The sequence below is a fragment of the Trichosurus vulpecula genome, chromosome 6, assembly GCF_011100635.1.
Source record: "Trichosurus vulpecula isolate mTriVul1 chromosome 6, mTriVul1.pri, whole genome shotgun sequence".
Lineage (NCBI taxonomy): Eukaryota > Metazoa > Chordata > Mammalia > Diprotodontia > Phalangeridae > Trichosurus > Trichosurus vulpecula.
The window spans coordinates 215,344,433-215,366,929 of NC_050578.1; the positions used below are offsets into that span (position 1 = coordinate 215,344,433).

The 22,497-nt window shown below is 37.4% G+C and overlaps 1 protein-coding gene across 1 annotated transcript in view; it reads left to right on the plus strand.

Annotated features, from left to right (window-relative positions):
• The window catches only part of ATRN (attractin), a 243,133-nt gene that overhangs the window by 63,942 nt on the left and 156,694 nt on the right, over nucleotides 1–22,497 (plus strand). Inside the window, exons 6-11 of the mRNA XM_036764167.1 lie at nucleotides 89–257; nucleotides 9,284–9,374; nucleotides 10,396–10,639; nucleotides 15,999–16,182; nucleotides 18,130–18,284; nucleotides 19,120–19,204. Coding sequence (XP_036620062.1) covers nucleotides 89–257; nucleotides 9,284–9,374; nucleotides 10,396–10,639; nucleotides 15,999–16,182; nucleotides 18,130–18,284; nucleotides 19,120–19,204 — 928 coding nt within the window. The remainder of the gene's footprint in view (nucleotides 1–88; nucleotides 258–9,283; nucleotides 9,375–10,395; nucleotides 10,640–15,998; nucleotides 16,183–18,129; nucleotides 18,285–19,119; nucleotides 19,205–22,497) is intronic.

Sequence of the window (22,497 nt, forward strand, 5' to 3'; positions counted from 1 at the left end):
TGATTCATTGCCTCAGTTATAGAGAACAAACCTCCTCAAATGTAACATTTTCTTTTTGTTTAACCAGTGTTTATTGTGTTTCTCACAGGACCTGGCTGTGCAATTCCTGTGCCAGCTAATCAGTCATTTTGGACTCGGGAGGAATACTCTCAGCCAAAGCTCCCCAGAGCATCCCACAAAGCTGTTGTCAGTGGTAACATAATGTGGGTTGTTGGAGGTTATATGTTCAACCATTCAGATTACAACATGGTTCTGGCGTAAGTTGAATAACTTCTATTATACATTTCAAAAATATGCTTAGTGTTAAAAATTGTCAGAAAAATACCATGATCATGAAGAAAAATACTTTCCTTTTCACACATAATTTTGACATTGATGTTTTGAATTTTCCTACTGAGGGTTTAAAAAGTGAGAGAAATCCACTTCTTTAAACAAAAATACTTTAAACGTTTCAATAGAAACTTAGTTAAAGACTTGAGATTATGTTGGTATTCAAGTAGAGAGTAGAATGTTTTCTAACATTAACAAGCACAATACATCTCTTTCTGCTGAGAATGCTCTCCTTACTTGGCTTTCTTAACAACTGCTCTCTCCTGATTCTCTGTTTTTAAGTATTCTCAGCTACTCTCTTCCCAGCCAGACACCATTCTGGCTTGAAGAGAAGGACATCTTAAACAGATTGTTTTTTTCAAAGAGACTCTGATTGATACTCCTACTTATATATTCAGACTGTTTTTGGCAGGATGAAATGATTCAAATAGTTTCTTGTAGAGAGGAAATTTAATTTTTTTTGTAAATAGTATTTTATTTTTTCCAATTACATGTTAAGATAGTTTTCAACATTCATTTCTATAGAATTTTGAGTTACAATTATTTTTCTCCCTTTCTTCCTTCACGCTCTCCTCTTCTTCCTTCACACTCTCCCCTTTCCAAGATGGCAAGTAATCTGATATAGGTTATACATGTGCAATCATGTAAACATATTTCCACATTAGTCATATTGTGAGAGAAGAAATGGAACAAAAGGGAAAAGCTACCAAAAAAAAATGAAAATAGTATGCTTCGAACTGCATTCAAACGCCATAGTTCTTTCTCTGGATCTGGATAGCATTTTCCTTTACGAGTCTTTTGAAATTGTCTTGGATCATGGTATTGCTGAGAAGAGCTAAGTCAATCATAGTTGATCACTACACAATGTTGCTGTTACTGTGTACAATGTTCTCCTGGTTCTGCTCACTTCACTCAACATCGGTTCATGTAAATCTTTCCAGGTTTTTCTGAAATCTGCTTGCTCATCATTTCTTATAACACAGTGGTATTCCATTGCATTCATGTACCACAGTTTGTTCAGCCATTCTCCAATTGATGGGCATCCCCTTAATTTCCACTTCTTTGTCACCACAAAAAGAGCTGCTATAAATATTTGTATACATATAGGTCCTTTTCCCTTTTTTATGATCTCTTTGGGATATAGACATAGTAGTGGTTTGGCGGATCAAAGAGTATGCACAGTTTGATTGCCCTTTGGGCATAGTTCCAAATTGTTCTCCAAAATGGCTGGATCAGTTCACAACTCCACCAGCAATGCATTAGTGTCCCAATTTTCCCACATCTTCTCCAACATTTATAATTTTCCTATTCTGTCGTATTAATCAATCTGATAGGTGTAAGGTAGTACCTCAGAGTTGTTTTAATTTGTGTTTCTCTAATCAGTAGTGATTTAGAGCATTTTTTTATATGACTATCGATAGCTTTAATTTCTTCATCTGAAAACTGCCTGTTCATAACCTTTTGGATCTCAATTGGGGAATGTCTTATAGTCTTATAAATTTGACTCAGTTCTCTATATATTTGAGAAATGAGACCTTTATTATAAACACTTTCTGTAAAAATTATTTCACATCTTTACGCTTTCCTTCTAGTCTTGGTTGCATTGGTTTAATTTGTGCAAAACCTTTTTAATTTAATATAATAAAAGTTATCCATTTTGTATTTTATAATGTTCTCTATCTCTTGTTTGGTCATAAATTCTTCCATTCTCCATAGATCTGACAGGTAAATTCCTTGCTCTCCTAATTTCCTTATGGCATCACCCTTTATGTCTAAATCATGTACTCATTTTGACCTTATCTTGGTATACAGTATGAGATGTTGGTCTATGCCTAGTTTTTGCCATAGTATTTTCCAGTTTTCCCAGCAGTTTTTGGCAAATAGTGAATACTTATCCTAGAAGCTGGAGCCTTTGGGTTTATCAAACAGTGGATTACTATAGTCATTTACTGTGTCTTATGTACCTAATCTATTCCACTTATCCACCGCTCTATTTCTTAGCGGGTACTGATAAGTGTCTGGTATCCAAGATATATACAGAGCTAACACAAATATAAGACCAAGAGCCATTTCCCAATAAATAAGTGGTCAGAGGATATAAACAACACTTCTCAAAAAAACAGTTGTTAACAACCATATCGAAGACTACTCCAAAACACCAATAATAAGAGAAATACAAATCAAAACAAATCTAAGATTTCACCCTATACCAAGCAAATCGGTAAATATGACAGAGGTTGGAATTTTGATGATTGCTGCTTTATAATATAGTTTTAGATGTAGTATGGCAGGGCCACCTTCCTTTGCATATTTTTCATTAATTCCTTTGATATCCTTGACCTTTTGTTCTTCCAGATGAATTTTATTATTTTTTCTAGCTCTATAAAATAATTTTTTGATTGTTTGGTATTGTACTGAATGGGTAGAATTGTATTTTGTTTGCCTGAGTCTTGATGTCTTATAGAGTCATTAACTTCCTCTTGCCCAATTCTAATTTTTAAGGCATTATTTTCTTCAGTTAGCTTTTGTACCTCCTTTTCCATTTGGCCAATTCTATTTTTTAAGGAGTCGTTTTCTTCAGTCAGTTTTTGTGCTTCCTTTTCCAAGCTGTTTAATTCTATTTTTTGTAATTCTCTTGCATAACTCTCATTTCTTTTCCCAATTTTTCTTCTACCTTTCTTACTTGATATCAAAAATCCTTAGCTCTTCCAAGAAGACTCTTTGGGCTAGAGATCAAGTAGCAGTCAATTAGTCATTTTGACATTGCTGTCCTCTTCTGAGTTTGTGTTTTGATCTTCCCTGTCACCTTAGTAGTTTTCCATGGTCAGGGCTCTTTTTTGTTTTTTACTCATTTTTAAAAGTTGAGCTCTGCTTCTGGGGTACAGGGGGCACTGTCCCAAGCTTCTTGCAGTGGGGACCAAGGGCCTGGTAACAGGCTTTCTGGGGCTGGTGGCTTGCTCACTGTGTTAGAGTGGCTCAGCCTAGTTGCACCTGTTGTGCCCTTGGTTCCAGAGCTGACAGTTTGCCTGCTGTGCTGGGGCTGGAGGCCTCACGGTTAGCTTGCTGTGCCACTGGCCTGCTGAGCCAGGACCACAGGCTCTCAGTTGCTGATCTGTCCTGTGGCTAAGAGTCTCCCATTGGCTTGCCTGGACACTACCTGCAATGGGCTGCACTCCCTTTTTACCCAAGTGAGACATACCTTTCCTGAAGTCCTTTTAAGTTTTCTTGGGCTAGAAAATTGTTTCACTCTCTCTTTTTGTGGATTCTGTTGCTCCAGAATTCTTTTAGGGCCTTGATTTAATGTGTTTTTTTTCCCCCAAGGAAAACTAGGGAGAGCTCAGGCAGCTTCCTGGTTTCTCTCTGTCATCTTGGCTCCACCCCACTATGGAAACTATTTTTTTAGAAACATTTAAAATTTTAATGACAGCTTTGGTTTTAACATCACACCTTACCTTCCTTGCCCAATAAACTATCCCTCATAACAAAGAGTAAAATAGAGGGGAAAGAAAACTAACCAGTATATCACCTAATACTAATGGCATATACAATATCCCACACCTTTATCTGCAAAAAAGTGAAGGGAGCCTATTTTATAATCTCTTCTTGTGCCGAGCTTTGTGACTATAACTACTACTTAAGTTTCCTTTACATTGTTCTCATTATGGATGTTGTTTTCCTGATTCTCCTTGCTTCACTTATTATCAATTCATATAAGTCTTTTGGTGCTTCTTGATTCTTCATATTAATAGTTCTTTACAGCACAGTAATATGTATTGCATTCATGTACTATGGTTTTTAATCTGTTTCCTAGTTAGAGAGCATCGACTTTGTTTCTACTTTTTTGCTGTCACTAAGCACAGCCATGAATATTTTGAAATATGTGGGACTTTTCTTTCTATCTTGATATCCTTGGAGGGTAACATGCCTAGCAGTAGCATCTTGGATAGTGGACATTATAGTCACTTTTTAAACCCACTTCCCAGTTTATGATAGACCAATTCATAGCTTCACCAACAGTGTATTAGCATTTCTTTCTTTCCACAGCCCCTCCAACATTGACTGCTTCCATCCTCTGTCATATTTACCGATTTGCTTGGTATAAGATTTGTTTTGATTTGTATTTCTCTTATTATTGGTGTTTTGGAGTCATCTTCGATATGGTTGTTAACAACTGTTTTTTTGAGAAGTGTTGTTTATATCCTCTGACCACTTATTTATTGGGAAATGGCTGTTAGTCTTATATTTGTGTTAGCTCTGTATATATCTTGGATACCAGACACTTATCAGATATTTGCTGCAAATATTTTTTTCTTAGTGCACAACTTCCCTTCTTTTTCTTGTTAGGTTGATTTTGTTCATACAAAAGCTTTTTAATTTCATGTAATTAAAAGAATCTATTTTGTCTTTTGTGATCAATTCTATTATTTATTTCTTTAAGTACTCTCTTCCTAGCCATAAAAGTGAAAGACAGAACTCTCAGTGACTATATTAGCTTCATTATTTCCTTAAAAACATCAGGGAAGACTGTCATAGCAGAAATTATTAGCAACTAATACTTTTAACTTATAGTACATTGTGTTTCTGTGTCATTAAAAGAAATTCTACAATCTGGAAATTCATCTACAAAAATAGTTGAATTGTTTATTCTGGTGACATGGACTATTTTAATATGAATTTCTGTGTAATAGATTACTTAGAAGCTCTTTGCTTTGGAGATTCATAAATACGTAGATGCATGCATGCATACACACACACACACACACACACACGCATACATGGGGGTTCCCTCCTTTTTTTTTTCTAGAAGCTAATTGTACATTCCTCCATTATTGTCATCTTCCAATGACTTATCAGAGTCTCAAAGTGACTCTTGCTTCTCCAAGACAGTGCTACAGACTACAGACTGTGTTTAGTAGGTCTTACTCTTTCATGGTTCTGAGAGTCTGCTCAATCATACTAGAGAGAAAGATAAACACAATAACAAGCTTTTTGAAGTCAGCGAGCGTATTGAGCCTAATCTACCTTGGAGATCTTTACCATAACAAGATGCTGCACTTTTCCTTTGTCCAGAAATAACACAGTGACAATACTTAGGTGTTCTTCGTTCCATTTTTATTTAATGAGAGCTGCAAGGGTATAAGTTGCACAACCAGTCGTCTAGTTGTAGAAATGGTGAGCCTTGGCTGCCTTTGGCCCCCTAATTGTTCCATTTCAGTGTACCAAACTGGAAGAGTTCTCAGTGGCCAACCAGTCCAAACTATAACAAGAAGAATCCCCACTATAACATATTTAACTCATGGCACCAATTCTGTGGACAGTCATAATGTGGTTTAATTATTCATCCCTATATTTTTATGCTTATTTCTGCAGAGCTCTGTTTCCTGCTTTTTGATCTGGGCTTTGGGTTTTCTGGCATTTTAATTGGTTAGAAGCTGGGATCTCTCAGTTCTTGCTTTTTGGATCTTTGCTTTTTGTTTGGCCCTGGCTTCACTTATAAAGGAAGTTGCTCTTTTAGCATATAATTTATATCCATAGGGCCTTTGTAGGATAGGCTCTTCAGAAATGTGTTGAGGATATTACTAGGCAAGTGAAAACTTTGTGATTATTTTTGTGTGATTCTTTTTTTCAGGAGGCAGGGAAGATTCTCAAATGATGTTTTTGCCTTTGTGGCTACGTCAGAAACAACAAACCTTTCTTAATTTGCAGAGCAGAGTTTTTATAAATACATTTGTATGCAGCAGTCATAATGAGGTTTTCTTGAACAGAGTAATTGCAAATGAGCCATTGTACCTTCTCTCATTTCACTTTTTAGGACTTAACCAATTATCCTAATACACCTACCACACTGGAAACACTTTGAGTACTGAACCCAGTGATTGAATGTAGGTTTCTTGTTTGATAACGTATCTAAGTTTGGAGAATTTTGTAAGTCACAACAACTTATAAAGAAAAGTCTACTAAGGAATTGGGTAAGGGGTATCCATGTTGATGAGATCTTTGACTTCTTGAAAGTTTTAAAGTATGGTGATACATTGATTCTTTAGCAAAAACTTATTTCAGGGAAATCCTGTGATAGTTTCACTGGTAGGATTGAAAGTCAAACAAATAAATCTTGTTTTAGATAAGTAATATGAATGTTTTAGGGAGCCTGGCCAGTAACATTATATTTGTTACTTAAAAAAGTGTTTCCTCATGCTCAGTCTTGAAGAGTCATTTCCTTTATCTTCTTAGTTGTTTAAAAGTTAATACCAAAGGGGAGTGTAGCTTTATTGATGTTGAATTATTTGTGGATTGTTGAAAAACATTTTAAGACTTTTTTCCCTATCATAAACTATCATAGGTAAACAATAATAGTTTAGGAAAATAATGATGCTATAAAGGCGATGTCTTATAATAGGTGTAAGAGGCAGTACAATCTAATAGAAAGAACATTCCCTGGTCATGAAATCAGAAGATGTGCATTTCAATCCCAGCAGTGCTTACCTTATAATGTGACCTTGGACAAATGATTGAACCTTTCTGAGACTCATTTTTCTCATTTTTTAAATGAAAATATTTTTACTGCTGCCTGCCTCTTTGGGTTCATGAAGTCATGAGATTTAGACCTGGAAGGGACCTGAGAGAACATCTGTTCCAACCCCTCAGTTTACAGGTGAAGAAACTCAGGTCAAGTATTAAGGAACAGCTGGGATCTGAACCCATGTCTTCTGACTCCAAATGTTTTTTCCCCCAAGTATACTACTTGGAAAGTGCTTTGTAAGTCTAATTTGCAGATTGTGAGTTATTTTTACCTATTTTCCCCTGTTGACTTGCTTTTATCTTTTTTATTTATTAAAAAAAAATAGATCTTTACTGAAATCTTTACATGTCACCTACATTTCCTAATGTAACTTCAGGTTTTTTATTCACATTTAGGTCATAATTACACTATGTGTTGGGGATATATTAGACAGCATTGTATCTCTTGATTCTATTTCATTACATAGTTTATTGACTTGAGTTCAATAAGTATTAAGTGCCTTCTGCATACAGAAACCCTGTGCTGTGGGAGAGGGTGGGAGAAGAAAGATAGTAACATTTAGATAAGGTATAGTCACTGCCCTCATGGAGTTTATATTATAGTAGGAAGACTATGACACTTTGGTAAAAAAAAAAAAATGCCTTAAATAGCATGTTATACTTGGGCTTTAAATATGTCACCTTTATATTAATGGCAGATATCTCTCAGATATTTTGCTTTTCTATATGCTATTTAAAAATGTTTAACTTTTATGAAATAATAGCTGACAGTTATGCAGTCTTTTATAGTTATGATAGATTTCACATACATTATCTTATTGGTGTTATGAGTCCATTTTATAAATAAGTAAACTGAAGATCAGGGAGGTTAAGTGCCTTGCCCATGGTCACAAAGCTAATTAGAATCCAAGGGTTGGTTTACCACCAGTTCAGAGGATTTCCACTGCCCTCTCTATGACTACATAGGTGATAGGCAGAAATCTGACTTGGGTAGGTGTGTTTTTGTCACTGCTTGGGTTCTGGGCATAATGTTTGAAAACTTACTGACCTTGATCTTGTTAATATCGAATTCTCCCTGGTACTTGGACAAATGATAAAATCTTAATTCAAAAATAATTTATAACACATTCCTTTTTAACCCAAAGCTTTTAAGTGTTCTTAGAAATGAATTTAAAATTTTACATCCACATACAAAACTTTTAAAAGCCTAGAAGTTTTTTAGGAAACAAAAAGGTCTTTAAAAAGTATTTCTTTTGGTATTGTAACTAAAGTGGTTATAATTGCCTTTTAGGTTTGTTTAAAAAAATATGAAGAATTAGAGAAAGATCCAGAAGCACAGATTTGGGAATCACACTGTTTATAAATTTGTCATTCTTAAATTATCCTTGATAGTTTGAAGTAACAAGCACTCCCTATCTCAAATACACATAGGCGCGCGCGCACGTGCACACACACACACACACACACACACACACACACACTACCTTCCCTCCCCCCCTCACCCCCCACCCAATGTGGTTAATTCAGTTCTGAAAAAAATATTAGGTGAAATAATATTGTAAGGCAGTTCCATAGGGATAGTATAACAAATGGGCAATCTGCTTATGGCATCACAGCAAAATGTTGCAGCTTTCTAGTTGGGTTGTCAAGGGTATGTTTGTACTTAACATTTAATTTGTATAATGAATGAAAATAGAAGACCTGGTAATGAAAATTAAGGTCACCAGTACCAGTTCAAAATGAGCATGAAATAAAGTGCATGTGAATGTGAATTCCCTTAACAGTCCTTAAAATAACCCTTCAGCCTCTCCTTATGTTGCATGTCTTCTCTTGCCATCCTTTCCCCCTACCTTTCAGTCTGTGGGCTGAATTGAAGTCTAGCCTGGGAGTGATGATGTGTAAATTTTTTATTGAAGTTACAGCATGGCAGAGCGGACCTCAGAGCCAGGAAGACACCAGGCTCAACTCCTGCCTTTGAAACATAACAGCTATGTGACCCTGGGCCAGATACTTAATCTCTCAGTTCTTTAGGCAACTCTCTGACAATAAGTTGTAGAGAGAGTGCTGATCTGCATGGGTAGAGGGCGTTTCCTCACCTGAATGTTCCCTGGATCAATAAAAACACAGGCCTAGTCCGTATCCCTGTAATGAAGAAGTGTGGCACTAATTTGGAGGGGTTGGTCATCAGAAATACCTCTGTTGTCCACAGCAGTTATCATTCACTTTCCTTTCTTTATGAGTACCAGGGTCATCCCTGATATTTACCTATCCAAGCGCTTACCTGGTGTAACTAGATGGCTACTTCCACCCTCCGCCACCTTGTCCCTCCCTCTGGCAAGTTTAGTGTGACTCTGGTGGAACTGATAATAAAGAACAGAATGTGAAATACTTTTCTTTTGTTTGAGTAAAAACATAATCTTTCCTTGTTGTGCAGGTATGACCTTGATGCTGGGGAGTGGCTTCCACTGAACCAAACTGTAAATGATGTGGTTGTCAGATATGGTCATTCTTTGGCATTGTACCAGGTAAAATGTCTCCGCTCAGGGATGAGAAATTTAACTTTTCTGTGATTGTTTTATTTATATTATTGTATTGTTGTTAAAAAGAGATTTAACATGACTTTTGATTGGTAAAATCTTGCCTCCCATGTGGAAAACATAATAAAAGGGAGAGCAGTAGATAAATAGAAATGAAGAGGAAGAAGTTTAAGTTGACTTTGACATCTATCAGAGTAATTTTTTAATAGAATTCAAATTATATTAGGGAAATGTAATTGTGGGACCGGACACTGAAAATCCTAAGACAGATTGAAGCTGCTTATGTAATTAATTAGTCACAAGCATATCTTTTCATAAATGTTTAGATTACTTGAAGAAAAAACAACCATATTATCCAATAAGACTGTATAGTAGTTTTCACATTTTTTTTTTCCTTTTCTCTGTGTTAGGGAGTAGTGGGAGTAACCTATTCAGTTTTGTTTTTCCAAGTTACTTTATACTGCAAAAGACTTCATCAGAGGAAGACCAGGAAGAGTGGACAGGTGTTGGAGATATGGCATGTGATGAATTACAATTTGACCTCCATAGGATCATAGATTTAGAGCTGGAAGTGACCTTAGAGGCCATGGAGTACAACCCCCTCATTTTATAGATAAGGAAACTGAGGCACAGAGAGGTTCAATGACTTGCCCAGGGTCACACAGCTAGTAAGTGTCTGAGGTGGGCCTTGAACCTAGGTCTTCCTGACTCCAAGCCCAGTGCCCTATCCACTGCATCATGTTCATTCCTGCCTGAAAAAAAAATAGACCACAAGCTGTATTTCAGTATCACGTATGTGATATGTTTGTAATCATGTTTGTGAAAATCATTTTATATAATTCTATAGATTTTATAGATTCTATACCGCTTCAGTGACTTTTCCAAATGTCTAGAATCTAAAAGCAGTCATTAAGAATTTCCTGTGTAATGCAGAGTAGAAATAAATGACCTTTCTTCTTCTCTTCTCACGTTTGAGCCTTTTAACATTTCTTCCAAATTTTGTTTCTAGGACAAAATCTACATGTATGGAGGAAAAATTGATTCAACAGGCAATGTGACAAATGAGTTGAGGGTGTTTCACATTAAAAATGAATCATGGGTTTTATTGGCCCCCAAAGCAAAGGAGCAGTATGCAGTTGTTGGGCACTCAGCACACATTGTCACAATGAGAAATGGCCGAGTTGTCATGCTGGTCATCTTTGGTCACTGTCCTCTCTATGGCTACATAAGCAATGTGCAGGAATATGACATTGGTAGGTACATTATTGTCAGTGGTTGCTTTTTAACATTTATTACATAATTAACACTGAGCCAGTCTTTTCTCCTGAAACTTGGTTAACATTGATATGGTATGGAAGACCAGAGGTGCCAAAACAGATTTGTATATTTCAGCCATTGACCAGTTTTGAAATCTCCAACATGAGAAATGTGGACATTTGGATAAGGTCTTGAAGAGACAAAAGTGATTATAGTACTGAAAATTGAGAACTATAAAGAAATTTTTAAGAAATTGAAGTTACTCGACTTGTCTAAAATGGAAACTCCTTTCTACATGTCTTCTCTCCTTTTTCCACCTGGAAAAAAGCCCACAGGAACAAATAAACCAAAACCCGGCTCCCATGTTGTCTTGTCTATTCAGTTAAAAAAATCATGCCTGCTCCATGCGGACACTAGATTTTCATTCTGGGTTTATGGAGAATATTGTATGTATTTCCATGCTGGGTTGGATGTCAAGTTGAGAGAAGATTTGACATCTGTCCTCAGAAAGTTAACATGTAGGACTGCATGGCACCCACCAATAACTTGCGTTAGTGGTCCTGTCACCATTCTTCCAATTAACTAGGCCTCGAACTTTTATGCCTGCCTTTCCCTTATCTGCCACATTCCAAAGTCACCAATGTCCTAGAGGTTCTGCCTCCACAGTCTTTTTCAGCTCTCTCTTCTCTTGTCCATTTTTATCCCCACCAGCCTATTATGGGCTCTTGGTATAGATCTTGAATGGTCCCACTTGTCTTCTAACCTAGTTTTCTTGCCTTCAGTCTCCTCCTGTCTCCCCTCCCTCATTCTGTTTTATACATTGCTATTCCCTAAGGGCCTTGACAGGGTGGCCTAGGACCTACATACCAGCATGCAGTCTTGCATATAGTCAGTCTTACCCAGATGTTTCATACTTTAACTGCCATGGAACCTTTGCTCCTGCTTTTCTGTTAGGGAAGCCTGGAATGCTCTTCACCTATTGAGATCTTGTCGTTTTGTCAAGACTTGGCTAAAATGTGGCGTCCTCCATGGAGCCTTCGCAGACCTTTAGTGACTGAATACTTCTTTTATGATAACTATACAAAGATTATTATAAATATTTGAGTATTTTGTATTATCACTTGCTAGGTTGCAAGCTGCTTGAAGAAAGAACTGTGTAATGAAAAGAATTGCCTTTTGTAAACTTGAGAGGTGAACTGAGTGTGTTTTTTGTTTTAGGTAATGGAAAACACTTTAGTTAAGTGGGCTGGTTTTTTTTTTAATTCTGATTGGTAGAAGAAAGAGAAATATCTAGTTATGTAAGTGATTACATAGGAATGCATATAGAATAGCAAAAAATCTACCAGCAATAAGGTTTCCTGATTGGCTAAAAATGAATTTAGATGATATTACAAACCTTTGTATGGGTGCAAAGCACCCAGGTGAAGTAATCTGGAATTGAAGGATGAGAGATGCCATTCTCTTTTTGAGGACTAGATATTCTGTAGCATAGTCAGGAAGAAATCTTGCAGACCTTGGACTCTGTGAAAGTTTGGATTATAAGTTAGCATAACAAGCAGAAAACCATGAGCTAGGTAGTCTTCTATACACTCTAATTACTTGCAACTATATTGTTGATTTTTACGTATACTGCTTTCTTTTTTGAATAAATCCTAAAAAGAAAAATCTGAAAATGAGTATGGCTGATTTCTAGCTCAGGAAGCCACAAAGGCTCAGATTGGCATCTTGAACCACAATTTAGAAATTGGAAAGCCCAAGAGATTATTCTGGTATTAGACTGAATTAATAGATTAGTACATTTAGGTAGGGAATAGGCCTGCTTTCTTCTGCCTTGGTTAGCTTTCATCTGGAGTATTATATTAAGTTCTGCTTGTTACATTTTAGGAAGAATGTTGACAGGTGCATCATCCAGAGGGTAGAGGAACAAGAGGGCTGGAGACCGTGTCATATGCGGATAATGGAAGGAACTGAGTATATTTAGCTTAGAGAAGAGAAGCATGCCTACTCTCTTGGAAGTATATAAAAAATGTCTTTGGAAGAGGGATGAGATTTGTTCTGCTTGTCCCCAGAAAGTAGAACTAGGAGCAATGGGTGGAAGTTTCATAGAGGGAGATTTGGACCTGATATCAGTAAAAGCTTGCTAACCTTTAGAGCTGTGTAAAAGCGGAATAGATTCCGTTGGTATGGAGTGAATGCCCCATCAAATGGAGGCGGAATGATCACCTCTTGAGGAGGAATTCCTCCTCAGATACAGATTGGACGAAAAGATAGTAATAGTTAAAATTTATATAACATTTTGAAGTTTGCAGAGCACTCTATGTATTTATCTTATTTGATCCTCACAACTCTGTCATAAGGTAGGTGTTATTATTATCCTTATTTTATAGATAAGAAAACTGGGGCGTGAGAGGTTCGATAACTTGCCCAGGAGCACACAGCTAATAATAACTTCAAGTAGGACTTGAGTGTGCCCGGGTCTTTCTGACCCCCAGCACATGGATCGTGTGAGCCAGTATTGCGTTGACATCACGTTTTGCTTTCCCTTTTTCCTTAGATCTGTCCCCTATACCTTTCCTCAATCCAAAACCAGAAATCTGTGCCCAAAGCCACAGGATCACCAGGTTAGAGAAGCTGACACATTGCAGTGAAGTACTTACCTTATGAGGTCACTTCCAAGGGGAGCTCAGAGAGAAGCTGGCTAGGGCATCCTCATTTGTCTTCAGGTTTAGCATGAATGAGGTTTTTGCTGTTGCACTCTCAAGTTGGGCTGTGAGGGGAGGCTGTTTCTCCTGTTCACATCACCTGATTGGAATTGTAAAAGGGATTGAATTGGCTGCGAAGGAAGTTGTCTTTGTAGTCCCAACTCCTTAGTGTGTGTGAGAAGCTGCTGTACTAGAGCAGCCCTGCTTTCTCAAGAACCCCGAAGTCTCTGTTCAGTATTATTGGGAAGGCCTACTTCTGCTCTCTGGAGCTACAGGGAATAAAGCTCAGATTTCTTTTCTATAACTAACCGTCCTTCAGTCAATCAGCAAACATCTGTTCATTAGTAACAAATAAGCCCCATTCTGGGTGTCAGGGATGCAGTGACAAAAATGAAACTGCTTCTGACTTAGATGCCGTGTGCATATATCAGCATAAACTGAATTCATACAAAGGAAATACAAGCGTATCTAGGGAAGGCAGGAGCCTCTGGGGCCCAGGAAAGACTTCATGTAGAAGGCAGTTCTTGAGCTCCGCTCCAGCATTTATTTATGTCCTGGATCCCGTTCACTCCCTTTGGAGAAGTCTAGTAAGTCTCCTCTGACATTTCTTTTCCCAGCTAGAGATGCCCAGTATCTTTAACTGTGCTTCATATGACAGTGTGCAGATTTCTCAGGATCCAGGCCTTCCTTTCTTGCATGCAATTCCATCTATCAGTATCCCTTTTAAAATACATTATTCAAACTGAACTTTAATCTTGAAAAAACCATTTGGGCAGTTCATTTTTTTAAATAGCTATGTGTAGGAATTCGCATTTATTTGTATTGCATTGAATCTTACTCATTTTACTCATCGTTCTAGCCTGCTGAATCTTTGAATCCTCAGAATCACAGAATCTCAGACTCAGAAGGCTTATGACAGGTTACCTAGTCTGACTCATACCGGCGTTCCCTGTTTACCTCATCTTTGACGAGTGATTATCTGAAATCTACTTGAACGCCTCCATTCTTGGGGAAACAACTACTTTCTGAAGCAACCCATTCTACTTTTGGATACTTCTGTTAGGATTTTTGCCTTACTTGGAGGAGACATTATATTCTTGGCAACTTTTATTCGTTATTCCTAGCTTGTCCCTTTGGATTCAAGTCCAATCACTCTTTGATGTGCTAGCTTTTCACTTAGGTCTAGGTCAGAGTTCTAAATGCATGCCAGCTCCTTATCACTTGCTTTCTCTCCTTACCATCTCAGCATCAGTACCTTATCCTCCCCTTGGGCTCTGCAACCAATACCTCCTTGGTGTACTGTATTCTTCTTTTAGCCTCTCATTATTAAACTATGAGGAAGTGGCTACTAAGGAAGCAGATTACAATACAGTTTGTTAACACAAAATCATTTAGTTTTTCTAGGTGATATTAATTTTAGTCACAGTCATCATTTAGCACACTGGCCATTCCACCTGGGAAATTAGTACTAAGGAGTGGGTGTGTATTGTCTGATAGTTACCCTGGCAGGTCAGACATGAGAGGAATAGGATAAAACCTTATCACTTTAATTTGGTTTTAAGGCCTGTCAGCACTACAGCAGAGCAGCCCAGGCCACTTAACTGACAAGACTAGAAAGTGGCTTTTCTTTGGTTTTAGCCATTAATTCCAAATTCTTTCCCTTTTCTTTTGACCTCCCTTTCTATTTTATTTCAGTTCCAAGAATGTCCAATGGCAACCTGGTTCAGCTCAGCATATTCTGTCAGTTTGTTTCCCTTTGCCTTTGGACAGTACTTTGTACTGTGTCCTCCTTGGGAGGAAAAGGTTTTCACAGGGGACATGGGTTTAGAGTTCTGGAGCCAGGCTGTTTCAGATTCAACAAGTTTCCCTGAAGAACAGTCTGAATTATGTCTAAGTAGGCAACAATGGGAGAAATGGGAAGTGTTATTTCTTTATATTCTATCACATTTTCTTAGGTTTTCTGCTGTGCCTGGCTTAGGGTTGTAACCCAGAGAGATTTTACCTTTCATTGGCTGGCTAGATCTCCTAGTCTGTGCTTGGGTGGGGCTTACTTACCTTTTTAACCTCTGTTGACTTTGTAAATCTTGCTGAATATGCCAGATATAAAGAGTAGGAAAAAAGGTCACCTGTTCTGCCTGGAACCTGATCAGTTTTGATTTCTTAACCTTTGGAATAGTTCAGGGGTAGGGAATTTGGTAGTGTAACCAGATTGCCTTTCATAATTTTATAATCTGTCATCATTTTATTATTCAGCGTTTTGAAAATAAAAATTATTTATTATATTAAAAAGAAAAAAAGCCTGCCAGCAATTTCATTCCTTTGTCCTTTTACTATGGACCTCACAAAAAATCATGGGCATTAAATAAACATTTGTAGTAAATCGGAGTCTAAATTTTGCTCAGATGCCCCCTATAGATGAAAGCCATTAAAATTAAAATTTGAGTATTTAACAAGTTGGTGTTTTCTAATCCACCTGAATTGTCTACTATTTCTGTTGCAATTGTTTTTCTTATTATTAATAGTAATTTAAAAATGAAAATTGGTCAGCTGAACTATGTCTCCTAATGTCTTTTCTCTTTAGCTATCACATATATTAAGATTCCAAAGTTGAGCAACCTGTAGTATTTGACTTTAATTGTATTTCTTTTTTTAGATGAGAATACATGGAGTATTTTACAAACTCAGGGTGCTCTTGTACAAGGAGGTTATGGCCACAGTAGTGTTTATGATGCCAAGACAAATTCCCTCTACATACATGGCGGTTATAAGGCTTTCAGTGCCAACAAATATAGACTTGCTGATGATCTATATAAGTATGATGTGGATACTCAGATGTGGTAGGTATTTTCTTCCTTAATATAATTGTTGATTTTGTTCCTTGATGTGTAATATTGCACAGAGGTAAGTTAGGAAGTACACAATAACTCATATTCCCCCTTTCTGCATTATTGTGTAGGAAAATGGGGAAAACCACCTGAAACCCCTACTTCATGTTGGGTTTTCATATCTCTATAGTGCCAGAGTAAAATCCTAGCTGGCTAGAATTCTTAGAGATTGAAGTTATTGTGGATTGTTGAGTGTTTTAGGTAGACAAGATTTACCCTTTCATGCACTCAAACTTTATTTTAGTGTTTTTGGGAAGGAAATTTTCCCTGTTCAGTTACAAACATCCCTTCTTAAGTAGTATTTTATGAACACAATTTAATGGTTTTTTTTTTCTCCTTAAAGACTGTTTCTTCCTATGTCACCCAAACTAGAAGTGCAGGGGCCACTCACTGCCCAGTCCCACTCCTGTCATCATCAGAGCTTTGACGTGCTCTGTTTCCTACCTTGGTGACAATTCCAGCGCTCCTTAGGCTACCTGGTTCCCCTTCACAACATCAAATTTAGTGCAGATGCCCAATGGCTTAGCCCACTGAAGCTTGGGACTCCCTACTAGAGGAGCAGGAATTAGAGGTGTGCACCATCACAGCCAGGCAGTTTAATGATTTGGTTTTTTTTTGTTGTTGACTTAGTCTAAGGGTCATTACTATAAACATCTGTTATTTTTCTGTACTTCCATAAAGTTATGTTTTCAGGGGCTGTTAAAGTATAATAAGCCTATCTGTGCCTTCATTGAATGACCTGAGCAGGCTGTGTTTTTTGAGTTCTTGTTTGAGATTTTGGCTGTCAGTTTTTGCTCTTGTCTGTTTGTCTGCTTGTACTAATTGTACAAATCTATTTGTAGATGTACAAATGTTAATTGTACATCTAATTCTATTCTCCTAATTCACACAAGGGATTTGAAAAATAGGTTCTTGAGTTTGTCAAAATTGTTTGTAAAGTAAAAATAAATAAACTTGAGTCTGGGCCCAAGGTCTTTACTTTGAATAAAGTACATGAGCTTCTTTGAATAAACTTTGTGACTACTTAGAATTTCCTTATGGATAACTGGGGTGCTATTATTCGATCTAGATTAGAATGTAATCCATGTTATATAGATAAGCAGAATATTTACTCTTACCTCATAAAATATATGTGATAATAAAATCCTGATAATTATAATAAGTATAAAGTGAGTAATTTGAGATATGAAATCTAGTTATAACAGTTATGTTATCTGGGCATTGAACAGAATTGGCATGATATTTTGGAATTTTAAAATTCCACTAAAAAGTTATTAAGCACACATCTGATTTTCATCTATTCCTCAAAAGTTATAGGTTTTGTGACTTTAGCAATGGGGGAGGGGTTGAGTTCCTATAACTTAGGTTAGTCAAGCAGGAAGTATTTTGGTTTTTTTTTCAGAGGAACTTTCAGCTGGATTAATATTTTCTATCCTTGAATAGACTGAATTTGATTTTTAGGAGAGGGGAATAACAGGAAAAACAAGACACAGCATATTAGAGAAGGACCAGTCAAAGGACCTGGGTTTTGATTCCTGGGTCTTCTACCTACTATCTGTAGAACATTGGGTTGATCACTTCCTTTCTCTAGGCCTCAATTTCCTCATTTGTAAAATCAGGGGAAAGGGTCAGATGATCTCTAAGGCCCTTATCAGTTCTCAATCCTATGAGCTAAGTCTTTGGAGGAAAATGTAGCTGTTGAAAGTGATAAGTTCCCAGGACTATGGTAGCAATTCACATTCATGTGGACCTTTATTTTAAATATGAAATGCCATGACAACAAGGGAGAAGCCATACCATAGTCATGTATTTTTTTTATAAGTTAATGAAATGGTATGATGCATTTGTCAGTGAGTAACAAGTATTTTTAAAATGCCCTTTCTTCCCTTAACTTCAAAGGACCATTCTTAAGGATAGCCGTTTTTTCCGTTATTTGCACACGGCTGTGATAATCAGTGGAACCATGCTGGTATTTGGAGGAAACACACACAATGATACCTCAATGAGCCACGGTGCCAAGTGCTTTTCATCAGATTTCATGGCCTATGATATTGGTAAGTTTCTAGAGCTAATTTACCATTAAAGGAGCTTCAGAGAGTTTCCTCAACTGTAAAATGGTGATGATAATAGCATATACCTCCTAAGGCTTTTGTGAAAATCAGATGAGATAATATTTATAAAGTGCTCAGCACTTGGCACATGGTAGGTGCTTAATGCATGCTTATTCACTTTCCTTCCTGTCCCTCCCTTTTTAGGCTTCAAGGAGCCTTTCGAAAAATGTACCTTTATATATTGTATAAGACAGTATAGGGAAGAGAGAGCTGAGGTTCTTTTTTTGAGACCTATTTAACAGTTTTCATATTTTTAGAAAGGCATTGCTAATTCTTTTTTCTGACATATTTTGGGTTAAGTAGTGTTAGAAAGTAATTTTTTGAGAGGGGGTCGAGTTACCTCTTAGAAGGGACCTTCTCTTTCTGAATTTAAAATGTCCTATATTGTGGAATGCACCTGTAATTCTTTTGTAAGGACTGATCTCAGAAGACCTTTTTGATAGACCACCTGAGTTGTATTTCATTGGGGCAAATAATTGTGCTTTAACAGAGTTCTTCAAACCCTTACTCCCCGCAGTCAGATTAAAAATTACTAAATGTGGTTACCTTTAATGGCCAGTAGAGGGTAGTGTTTGTCCATATGGGAACAGATACATGAACTTGAATGCCATATACCTATTTCAAAAGTAGATGAATCCATCATCAGTTAGTTATTGAGGGAAACAGGGACATTTTTGAGGCACTGAGATTGTTCTAGCCCTTCCCCCCAAAAAGCAATGTCAGAACCTGGATTTCGTGAATGGCAGGCACTTTTGAAGTAAGTCTTTTTTAATTCTAGCTTGTGATCGCTGGTCAGTACTTCGAAGACCTGATCTTCATCACGATGTTAACAGATTTGGCCACTCAGCAGTCTTGTATAACAGGTAATTGGACTAAAAATGCTTGTTAATTTCATCTTTTTTCAGATCATGGCTTAAAATGAAATTCCGTGGTGTTGAGGCTATACAGTGGGACTAAAGGCACAGGTTGATAACATCAAATTTTAAAACTATGCTTTAGAACAAATGGAGGGTAAAAGTAAAAAGTATTGCAAATATGTGGAATTGGGTTAAAGCTTTATTATTTGTAGGCTCATACATTCCATTGATTTTTCTTAACAGATTATACAATTGTGAATTTCAAAAGTATATTGATATTAGGAACTAAGTCACATTTCATTTTTTTCTGAGCAACAAAAGGGAAATAATGTCATGTTATAATTGCTTTTATTATTTTAAAAATTAATTTGTGGGTAGGACACGTATTTGGTAGGGCTACATGTTGGCATGGGAGTTTCCCCCTCAGGTGTTAGCTGTCTCATAAAGAGAGGCTAATCATTCAGTAAATTAATTGATAAATATTTATTAACTGTCTACTCCTGGTTGGTTCCTGGGAGTACAAATACAAATAATGAAACAATCCCTACTCTCAAGGAGCTTACAACAGGATAGAGCTTCAGAATCAAGGCTAGTTAGATGATATAGAAGAACATTTTTAGATAAGGGAACACTCTTGGAAGAGCTGGAGTTAAGTCTTAGACTACCCTTGGAATCAGAAAGGCTTGGACCATAAGCAGATGCCTAGTACTGTCCTGCCTGGGGCTTCAGATTTTAGATCAAATGCCAAAAGGACCAGGACCTGAGGATGTTCCACATATACCTGGTGCCACATATGAATTCTGCCTTTTTCAGTTCCTAGCGCCCCAGACCATCCTGCCTGACCTATTTTCTGTCCCTTGTCTCTACCTCGACTCTTTGGTATTTGGAGAGGGAGCACTGTACTTCATCATTAGGATCCTAGGAGTTAGAGGCCCTAACTAACTAGTGCCTATGGTTAGCCCATTTGTACCTCCTCTCCCTCTAATCCTAGTGACTCAGACTTCCGTCTCCCAGGACAAAGCCCCTCTTTCTTACTCCTCACTATACTTTTATTCCCATCCAGTTCAGTACTACCATACTTCAGTCCCTGTCTTTTGCCCTTCAGGTCCTGGTCCTTTTGGACCCCCTATCCTGAAATGAACACACTTCATTTTCAATTTTTCTTTTCATACTCTTTCTGCCATCTTGCACTAACAGAAAACCTGGCTGTCTTTGGAAGATGCAACATCACTGGTTGTTCCTCTCTCATGCTAGTTCTGCCTTTTTTCTTGTCCTCCCATAAACTGGGCTAGGAAAAGAATAGTAGGTTTTGTTATTAACTGCCACCTCCGGATCTTCCATCTGCCACCAACCCTCTGTCGCTCCTCCTCTGAGGCATACTTTATCCAGAGAGATTGTCTGGTCCAAATCTTTATTGTCATCTTTTGGAGAGGCCATTGGCTTTCCTTTCTTAAGTATTTCATTACAGTTTTTCTTCCTACCCCAATCCCTGCTCTCGTAGTTGGGCATTTCAGTATGTATGTTGTTGTTATTTCAAACCCTATTCATCTGTTTCCTCAGCTCTCATGACCTCTACTTCACTCTGTGTCAGCCACTTACAAGGATGGTCATAACTTAGAAATTACCATCATCCATGGCTGTGCCACCTCAAAAATCACAGAATTTGGGAGACCTTCTAGTCCTGCACTGTCTGAAAGGAATGCTCACTGTAACATATCTGACAAGTGATCATGTAGAGTCTGTTTGAAGACCTCCAGCAAAGGGGAACCTATGACTTCTTGAGGCAGAATATTCCAAATGCATGAACTTAAACTCAGAAATTCCCTTCTCCGACCACAATCTCTTGTTTTTCCATTTTTCCTTATGCATCATTCCTTCTAAACCTGTTCTTTGGCCTTATAAAACCTCCAGTTCCTCCATTTCTCTCTTTTCACCTTCACTTGATGCCCTTCTGTTCTTGCATTCATCCCTCCACAGCTCCACAGTTGATCTTTCAGTTGTTTACAGCCTTCTGTGATTAGGTTCCTTTGCCCTCTTTTCTTTTTGCTATTCAATCCCTGCCAATAGTCAACCCTGGATCACTCTCCGGTCCCCTGCTTTCTCTGCTCTTACTCTCAAACTGCTGAATGTTGTGGGAATAACTTTGTACTTCATTGTCAACTGGGTCCACTGTGAATTGATCTTATCTAAATTCAAGTGGCTCCTCACTACTGCATGGCCAAATTTTTATTCTTCCCTTAATGATTTTATATCTTACTTTTCTTTGTAACTGTTCCAAATCTTATTTGTTCAAGGTTCGTTTTTTGTTCCTGCCTCCCCTTCCCCCCAACCAACATTCTTACTTCCTGCTTTATTTAGAAAAAAGAGGCTATCAGATATGAGTATCTTCCTCTCTCCCAATTCATGCCCCTAAATCTCCCTGAATCTTTGTTTTATGGTTTGTTTTTTACTTATTTTAAAAAATATACATGTCTTACCTCACATCCCAAAAGAATCTTCCCCTTAAAAAGTACAAAAAAATTCAGCAAAATTAGCTGATACATGTATGTGTCTGTGACAGCGTATGGAACATTTCACATCCATAGCCCTTCACCTCTCCGATGGAAGAAAGAAGGTGCATTTTCTCAGTTCTTGCCTCAATGCATCTTCATCTTTTCTTCCTTTACTCCTGCTTCCTTTTAAAAATATTTATTTACTTTTAGTTTTCAGAATTCACTTTTATAAGATTTTGAGTTTTAAATTTTCTCTCCCTGCTTTCCCTCCCCCTCCCCAAGACGATGTGCAATCTGATATAGGTTATACATGCACAATCATATTAAACATTTCCACATTAGTCATGTTGTAAAGAAGAATTAGAAGTAAAGGGAAAAACCATGAGAAAGTAAAAAATTTTAAAAAATGAGAGAAAATAGTATTCTTCGATCTGCATTCAGACTCCATAGTTCTTTCTCTGGAAGTGGATGGCGTTTTCCATCATGAGTGTTTTGGAATTGTCTCAGTTTGCTGAGAAGAGCTAAGTCTATCAACGTTGGTCATCGAACAGTGTTGCTGTTACCATGTACAGTGTTTTTCTGGTTCTGCTCACTTCACTCAGCATCACTTCATGTGAGTCCAGGTTTTTCTGAAGTCCACCTACTCATTTTTTCTAATGGAACAGCAGTATTTCATTACATTCATATACCACAACTTGTTTAGCCATTCCCCAATGGTTGGGCATCCCCTCAATTTCCAATTCTTTTCCACCACAAAAGGAGCTACTATAAATATTTTTGTACATGTGGGTCCTTTTCCCATTTTTA